This window comes from Nematolebias whitei, chromosome 6 (assembly GCF_014905685.2).
Source record: "Nematolebias whitei isolate Nwh7 chromosome 6, NemWhi1, whole genome shotgun sequence".
NCBI lineage: Eukaryota > Metazoa > Chordata > Actinopteri > Cyprinodontiformes > Rivulidae > Nematolebias > Nematolebias whitei.
Window position 1 is genome coordinate 894,761 of NC_056503.1, and position 9,563 is coordinate 904,323.

The window sequence follows — 9,563 nt, forward strand, 5'->3', positions numbered from 1 at the left end:
GCGACTCTATAAGAAATCTGGTCTCTCAATTCACAAGGAACTCTATGCGAACTACGTCATCCAGTATAAGAACAGTATTTCTCAAGCCAAATCCAGCTAATTCTCTGACATCATCAGTTCCATTGTTGGCAATTCAAAGACTTTGTTCTCTATCCTTAACCGTTCAGTCTCATCTCCTAACTCATTACCCTCTCACATGGTTTCCACAGAATTTTGCAACTCTCTGATGTCTTATTTCAATGAAAATATTCTTTCAATTCATAAACACCTTGGACCTAATGCCGCCCCCAGCATCTATGTTGAACTCCCCCCTCCCTCCCTCCCCTTCTCTGTCTTCTCCCTCCCCTTTGCTGATGACATTGCTGACATTATCAGCAAGTCTAAGTCCTCATCCTGTCAGCTTGATCCATTTCCCACAGTTCTTGTTAAATCCTGTCTCCCGTCTCTGCTCCCCATCATCACTAACATCATCCACTCCTCCCTAACCTCTGGCATTGTTCCCACAGCTTTCAAATCTGCGGCCATCACCCACATCATCAAGAAACCAGGTCTTGACTTTACCAATTTCAGTAATCTTCGTCCAATCTCTAATCTGCCCTTTATTTCCAAGGTTCTTGGAAAAAGCCGTTGCTAGTCAACTTCACTCTCACCTATCCAACAATAACATTTATGAAGCGTTTCAATCTGGTTTTCGCCCCCACCATAGCACAGAAACAGCTCTAATAAAAATAACTAATGACCTTCTTCTTGCTGCTGACTCTGCTCTTCTGTCTATCCTCATTTTACTGGATCTAAGTTCTGCATTCGACACAATCTGTCATTCTATCCTCCTCAACAGACTAACCTCCATTGGCATCTCAGGTACTCCGTTAGACTGGTTCAAATCATATCTCTCTGACCGCACTCAATTCATTCAGCTCAAATCCTTTCGTTCCCGTCTCCACGGGTGTCCCCCAAGGCTCTGTCCTCGGACCCCTCCTCTTCATCATTTACCTCCTTCCTCTAGGTCACATCTTCCGTAAATTTGGTGTCCATTTTCACTGTTATGCTGATGACACACAGCTCTACCTATCAACAAAACCAAACTCCACCCACCCACCCTCCATCCTCACCGACTGTCTCAATGAGCTAAATCACTGGTTTTCTAACAACTTCCTAAAACTAAACAGTAACAAAACAGAAATCATTCTTGTCGGTACCAAAAACTCTTTCTAAATCAGAAAATCTTCTCATCCCCCTTAACAACTCCCTGCTACCCCCCTCGCCTCAGGTCAAGAGTCTTGGTGTCATCCTCGACACCACTCTCTCCTTCACTTCACACATCTACAAAGTCACTTGGTCTGCCTATTTCCATCTCCGAAATATTAACCGTCTCCGCCCTTCTCTCACACCCCGCTCCACAGCTATCCTTGTGCACAGTCTTGTGACTTCTCGGATTGACTACTGCAACTCCCTTCTTTATGGCCTCCCCAACAAATTTCTCCAGAAGCTGCAATTGTTCCAGAACTCAGCTGCCCGTGTCATCACTCAAACCTCCTCCTATAACCACATCACTCCAGTCCTGAAGCAACTCCACTGGCTCCCGGTAAAATCACGCATCGTCTTCAAAATTCTTCTTCTCACTTTTAAAGCTATCTACAACCTTGCCCCTCCGTACCCATCTGACCTCCTACACATCTCCATCCCCTCTCGCTCTCACAGATCCTCCTCTTCACTACACCTCCATGTACCCTCTGCCCGCCTCTCCACCATGGGGAGCAGGACCTTCACCTGCTCTGCCCCTCATCTCTGGAACTCTCTACCCTGACTTAAGAAACACCACCTCTCTTTCTATATTCAAGACTGCTCTGAAAACACATCTCTTTAGACTCGCTTATCCTTAACTTTGCTGTATGTATTTTATATTCTTTACGCATTTTATATTCTGTATGTATTTTATATTCTTTATGTAATTTATTCCTGCTGATCTTTGTTCTTACTGTAAAGTGTCCTTGGGTGTCATGAAAGGCGCTTTTTAAATAAAATGATTATTATTATTATTATTAACAGAATGAATATTATTGTTTCATGGAATCTCGTTTAAACTCACATCTGACTGCATGCATTTACAGTGTGAGATGTTGTTATCAGTCACAGGTTGTGACTGTTGTTCTTGTTCTATGGTCACTAATCAGTTCATGACTACTGTCATCAATTAGTTTATTTGATTAATAATCAGTTCACTTATTATTAATCTGTTCATATTGAAGAGCCGTGGATCTGCTCTGCTCACGGCCTTTTCAGCCTCTCCTCTTTCCCATTGGAAACCTTTCCGGGGCGTTCATGCAGTCGGAACTCGTATCTACGCAGCGCGCGTCTGTGCATGGTGCGCGTAATTATGCACATGGAGAGCTGAGTAACAAGTTTTTTTTTTTTTTTTTGGGCAAGCGGGCGCTTCATATGGTGTTCGAATGGACCCAGTGAGGCAGAGACTACATCTTGCTTCGCCTTTAACCCACCAGCGACAGCTCTTAAAGGGCGACGCCTATACGAAATAGAACATTGGTTACGTACTGTTCCAGATTCTATGAGTATAGGCGTAGCCCTTTAAGCGTCGGGCCTCATTGGCTCCTAAATGGCTGAACAAAAAAAGCTATTTGGGAGCCTTTTACCCGCTCTTAACGTAATTTATACGGACCGGGTGGGGCCCACACAACAGGTGGGCGTGGACTAAATTTTTTCAGTGCGATGTTTTTGCATGACGGGATAAACCCACTAGCGACAGCCTTAAAGGGCTATGCCTATACTCATAGAATCTGGTGTTACAGTACGTAACCAATGTTTTAGTTTCTCTCCATTGGCTCCCTGTCAAATCCAGAACTGAATTCAAAATCCTATTTCTAACCTACAAAGCTCTCAACAACCTGGCTCCATCTTATATTACAGATCTTATTGTTCCATATTTTCCTAACAGAGCACTTCGCTCTCAGGCTGCAGGTTTACTTGTGGTTCCTAGAATTTACAAAAACAGAATGGGAGGCAGATCTTTCAGTTATCAGGCTCCTCTCTTGTGGAACCAACTTCCAGTTTCTGTCCGTGAGGCTGACACATTGTCCGGTTTTAAGACTAGGCCCAAGACTTTCCTTTTTGCTAAATCCTATAGTTATACTATACTATACTATACTGTACTATACTATACTGTACTGTCTTTATTTACTCTGCTCAACCTGTTTTGTATTTGTAATTATTTTTTCTATCCTTAACATGTGTTTTTTTGTCTTTCAGGAACACCTGGACCTATATCTGGACCTACCATTCTGTGTTTGTCTGTCTCTCCTTCCTGTCCTCTCAAACCAGCCGGTCAAAGCAGATGGTCTCTTGTCCTGAGCCTGGTTCTGCTGGAGGTTTCTTCCTTTTAAAAAGAGAGTTTTTCTTTCCACTGTTGCCACTGTGCTTGCTCAGGATGGGAGACTGCAACGAAGCCAAGATTCAACTTGTCTGCTGGATTCCTTAGATAGAGAACTTTACTAATTGGCTTTTATGTGAATGTTTCTGTAAAGTGCCCTGAGAAAACTTTGTTGTGATTTGGCGCTATATAAATAAACTAAATTGAATAGAACAAAAGAGTAGAGAATAATACAAACATCACATATATAACACATAACACAACATGAAATTACAATAAAAGATATGATGCCATAAGAAAATAAAGTAATCTACACGAGTGCACCTCTGGTTAGTTTTCAGCCAAAGTTTCAAAGAGTTTTTAAAGCTGGAGTAGGTGTTCCTGATGGAAACTGGCAGTGTGTTCCACGACTGCGTGCCTCTGATGGACACCACCATCTGACCACATTTAGTTCAGCGTCAAATTCTAATCCATAGGGTTCAATATGACATCGGTCCACCTTTTGCAGCTAGAACAGCTTCAACTCTTCTGGGAAGGCTGTCCACAAGGTTTAGGAGTGTGTTTATGGGGATTTTTGACCATTCTTCCAGACGCGCATTTGTGAGGTCACATACTCATGTTGGACAAGAAGACCTGGCTCTCAATTTCCGCTCTAATTCATCCCAAATGTGTTCCGTCAGATTGAGGTCAGGACTCTGAGCAGGCCAGTCAAGTTCATCCACACCAGACTCTGCCATCCATGTCTTTATGGACTTTGCTTTGTGCACTGGTGCACAGTCATGTTGGAAGAGGACGGGGCCAGCTGCAAACTGTTCCCACAAAGTTGGGAGCATGGAATTTCCAAAATGTCTTGGTATGCTGAAGCAGTCAGAGTTCCTTTCACTGGAACTAAGGTTGTTTTCACACCTGATAGTCCGGTAGACTCGGTTCGGTTCGGGACCAATATTCATGACATTTTGTTACATTTGAGCTGGTGCGTTTGCATTCACACTGCACTGTGCAGTTGAGTCAACCTGCTGAACCAACCTATTACCCCGCTCGCCTGTGATGGCGCTGCACCAAGAACTACTGAAAGAAACTCAAAAACCTCTGAAGACACGTCGTCTTCTTCTTCTGGAAATAAAAACAAAAACAGAGTGGTATCAAGTTTTAGCAGTTTAAGGAGTTATATTTTGTCATTTTTCAACAATGGACTCAGCATGAGCAGAAGATGAGGCAGAAGACCATGGAGAATATTGTTTTTCACACAAGGCAGCTGACGGCTCCATATGAAGTAAGAGAAATGCGTGTTTGTTTGCCCTGCGCTGTCCTCCACTTCTTGCTTGTGGAGCAGGGCCCAGTCTGTTTACATTCACACTGTACTAGAACCACGCTGGAGTTCTTTTCTACCGGACCCAGACCTAGGTTTTAGCCCGGGCCAGAGTTCGCCTTTTTGTTCCGTGACAGAGTTCGATGGCGCGTTCACACCTCCCTAAAAGAACCGAACTTTCTAGGAAAACGAGCTAGAGTTCGATTAAAGCGGACTAAACAGGGCTGGTGTGAATGCACCCTAAGGGGCAAAGTACCAGCTCCTGGAAAACAACCCCACATCATAATCCCCCCTCCACCAAACTTTACACTTGGCACAATGCAGTCAGACAAGTACCGTTTTCCTGGCAACCGCCAAACTCAGACTCATCCATCAGATTGCAAGATGAAGTGGGATTTGTTACTCCAGAGAACATGCCTCCACTGCTCTACAGTCCAGTGGCGTCGTGCTTTACACCACTGCATCCGATGCTTTGCATTGCACTTGGTGATGTATGGCTTGGATGCAGCTGCTCGACCATGGAAACCCATTCCATGAAGCTCTCTGCGCAATGTTCTTGAGCTAATCTGAAGGCCACATTAAGTTTGGAGGTCTGTAGTGATTGACTCTGCAGAAAGTTGACGACCTCTTCGCACTATGCGCTTCAGCATCCGCTGACCCCGCTTCGTCAGTTTCCGTGGCCTACCACTAACCTTACGCTATAGTTGTAAACCTGAAAGTTTATTTTTAAAAAGTACATTATCAAAGTAACTTAAAAGTAAATCCAAACATACCTCCTCTCCAACCATGTTCCATAGGTGGATAAGTGGAAGACCCGTGTTGTTATCGTAGTTTGAGACCTTACAGAAAACACAAATACAGTTAGCTTTGACTGAGTCACTCTGCGGACCTGCAGGGGTAAAGGCAGTCTCACCTGCGCTAGCAAAGGAACACCTCTAGTCATTTCCTCCAAAGCTGATGTAGCTTCAGCTAAGAAACGATCCTCCCCTGATGAAGAAATTACATGTCAAGGATTAGTGCGGTATATACTCCTTGAACACGTTGCCTGATGTCAAATCTGTTTGTACGGCTCTCTGCAAACAATTACAGCTCCTTTGTTCATGTTAAATAGTAAAAACAAAGGAAAAATTTGATAAATGGACTGTACTTAAAATAGCACCTTTTTATCTTATCAAGACACTCAAAGCTCTTTACAACAATCTGTGCCTCATTTTCCCATTCATACAGCATTCTACTATATCTCTACAAAGCTAATTGAACAAATCATTATAATGAGACTAATCAGAGCGTTATCACATTCATACACTGAAGGACACAAGCAATGAGGGGTTCAGTGTTTTGCCCAAGTTGGGGGTGGATTCGAACCCCCAACGCTTGGATTGGAGGACGACTGCTCTAACCATTTAGCCAGTCGCCCATACACAACAGTGGCTTTATAAATAACAGTGAACACAAATGACAGAAAAAAAAAGTTAAATCATGTCATCTGGACAGTTTCTTTTTAGGAGAAATATTTTGCCTTTCATTCGAAAAAGTTCAGTCTGAGGCCTGCCAACCCAGATCTGTCTTATAAACAGCACTTCCTGGATGTGCTTCAATCCAGCCCTCTGTGGAATTCACAGAAACTGGCTTTACACAGGCAAAAAGGAGACCATCCATCCAAAACAATCAATCATCATACATAACAATCAAATGTTTTAGGCCAGACGGCCAACTTGCTACTTACAGAAACAACCCGAGGACAATCTGGCCAAATTGGTTCAGAAAAAGGTTTGAAAGCTCAATCAACCAGGTAGATAAAATCACAAAAAGGGTTAAAAAAAGGGCAGCATGACAGCTCAGTGGTTAGCACTGTTGCCTCACAGCAAGAAGGTCCTGGGTTTGATCCCCGGTTGGACCTGGGGTCTTTCTGTGTGGAGTTTGCATGTTCTTCTCGTGCTTGCGTGAGTTTTCTCCAGGTACTCCAGTTTCCTCACACAGACCAAAAACATGCATGCTCGGCTGCCTTCAGGCCCAGACCTCCCTTGCAAAAGAGATCTGTGACCTCAATGGGATTTGCCTAGTTAAATCAAGGTTAATAATAAAAAAAAAATAATAATAATTTTCTGTGCAGCCTTCACCACTCTCTGCAAAGCTTTTCTTTCTGCAGCTGTGCAGCCTCCATGCCACACGATGATGCTGGAGCACAGGATGCTCTCCACTGCACACCTGTAGAAGGAGGTGAGGACTGAGCTTCCAGACCAGCTCGTCTCAGCCGTCTGAGGAAGTAGAGTCTCCAATGAGCTTTCTTCATCAGGCTGGTGGTGTTGTTGCTTCAGCTGAGGTTGTTGTTCAGGTGCACACCGAAGTACTTTAGCTGGAGACCACTTCCACCACAGATCCTCTTATGTTCAGGGGGGTGTAGATGTTTTTGGTCCTTCTGAAGTCCACAATCATCTCCTTTGTCTTCTTCACATTGATGTGAAGGTTATTCTCTTTGCACCATTTAGAAAGTACATTTAAAAACAGCAGCTGATACCAATACTGTTTAACAATAAAAATCAATGGTACTACCAGTAATTTAATGAATATTTACAGCATTTTACTGGTACTATTTGACATCCGGTCACATGACCTCGTTAAGATTTCTGTGTAATATTTCCTGGTATATAATTTTTTAATAATTTCAGTTACGTAGGTGCATGGCACTGTTCAGTCCTGTGATTATGCTTAGATAGTTATTGTGTTCATTTTGAAGGTATAATGATTGTAACCATGAGTCAGACAGCGAAGCTTCATGAATACTCGTAATCATCTTGCAGTATGAGCGTATGTTGAAGCAAGCTATATTCTGTGAACGCCATCAAGTGGCTGATTCTTGTACTACAACAAGAAAACAGCACTGAAGGAGCCGGGCACACATTCATATAATGAATGGTGGATGTCTGCGGCTTAATAGCTGGGGCGTCTTATTTATGTACAAAATTTGATTTATCTTATATTAATATGTTCGGCTTAAGAGACAGGTGCATTCTGTAGTCCGACAATTACGGTAAATGTTTATAGAGGCATCAATGCAACGGCTGCCCAAAACGCCAACTTAACTTTGCAATAATCTCAGCTCAGAAAGAAAATGGTCAAACTTTTGTCTGAACTCTATGTGAAATATAGAGAACCAAGATTGAAAATTATGTTATGCTGCTGCCTGTGGCTCATTATGGTCATCATGGTAACACCCGTCTCTAAAAATGTCTATAAAAAAGTTCTAATAAATCTGCCACATGATCATACTTTCTGACTGGAAGGAATGATGGTGGGATGACCCCACAAAATTAATGTACTTCTGTTTAATTATGACAAATATATAGAAGAACCAGACAAATCTGAAAGTCACAAATTTTAAAGTCAAACATCAAAGAAAGATGATACAATAAACTACCTACAACCCCCTACCCCCAGTTACATGGAGAATATTTAAATTACATTCCTGGTATACCTGGAAGTGGGGCGATGTTGTCCAGCAGGACCTCTGCTCCTTGAAATGGAAGTGTTACAAAATCAGACCTAGAGGAGAAACAAAAACTCTGGTTAAGAAATATAATGTGGACATGCATGTGTCAACAATCAAACGTCCACTGTGTGTTTCCTGTTGAGAGGGGTGAGGTTTAACACCACCTCACCAACAATGATCTCAACATTCAGCTGAGACATGTGTGCACATCTTTAATACATATCGTATTTTTCGACGTACACGTTGCACCACTCTATAAGTCACATCAATCTAGATATGTCTAAATAAGTGGAAAAATCCATAAATATGTTGCTTCACCGTATACGTCACATCTATTATGCGTCACCGCCGACGCATCATGTTTGTTAGGCATCAGCGGTGAAAAACCGGAAATGTGGGCCGAACCTGGAAATGTGGGCCGGTGTTGTGCCAAAAATCGATGGACTGCCAAATGGTGGCTGCGGGAGCGTGCATGTGAAGACTTTAACAAGATTAACACTTGAAAACAATTATTTGTTTCCTCGAAATTATAGTAAATGTGTGTCTCAGTCGAACTTTTGCTTAATAAATACAATTTGATGGTCAAATCAGCAGTATTTCAAAAGCCGATACGCGGAAATAAACACGTGCACACGACGAGTTGCTGTGCAAATTTAACAAGATAACCACCTAAAAACAATCATTTGTTTGCTCAAAATTATAGTAAAAGTGGGCGTCAGTCTAACTTTTGCTTAATAAATGCACTTTGACAGTCAAATAAGCTGTATTTCAAAAGTATTCGCTGGCTCGGTGCTCCCGGGAGCGAGCAGAGGAAGGACAAAAAAGGAAGGAGGAACGCTGCTCGTTTCTTCGAAATTTAACAAACACCTAAACAATTATTTGTTTGCTCGAAATTATAGCAAAGGTGTGTCTCAGTTGAACTTTTACTTAATAAATTAACTTTAATGGTCAAATTAGCTGCATTTCGCTGGGACGGAATAGCTGGTTTTACATTGAGCATGAATCTGTCATGTTTGGACCCCTGCCACACATTTATCATGTTCTGCTCCTCTGATCAGCTTTGGGTTTATGCTCTACTCTGGCCAGTTCCCCTCTGTCATTTCTAGCTGCCTGTCAATCAACCCTGTGCAGCCTGTCTGCCTGACCCTCCCTGCTCACAGTAATCAGTGCTTATGCTCTACACCTGTTGCCAGCCCTTATAAACTCAACTTTTGCCACAGCAAGGTGCCAGATTATTGAAAGCCTCACAGCAAGTAAATTATCCAGCAGTCCTCGTCCACAGTTTCTTTGTTCATGACCACAGCTTTGTTCTCGACTCCACGCCTTGTCTTGCCCTTGTCTGGATACCACGCCTGCAGCTTACACGGTACGACCTTGCT

General features: G+C 42.7%; 1 protein-coding gene across 1 annotated transcript in view; it reads right to left on the bottom strand.

The window, feature by feature from the left end:
• akap1b (A kinase (PRKA) anchor protein 1b) overlaps positions 1-9,563 on the bottom strand; it is a gene marked incomplete at its 5' end in the record, with an annotated part of 106,718 nt that overhangs the window by 12,119 nt on the left and 85,036 nt on the right. Inside the window, 3 exon segments of the mRNA XM_037677356.1 lie at positions 5,468-5,533; positions 5,608-5,681; positions 8,170-8,237. Of these exon segments, the coding sequence (XP_037533284.1) occupies positions 5,468-5,533; positions 5,608-5,681; positions 8,170-8,237 (208 nt within the window).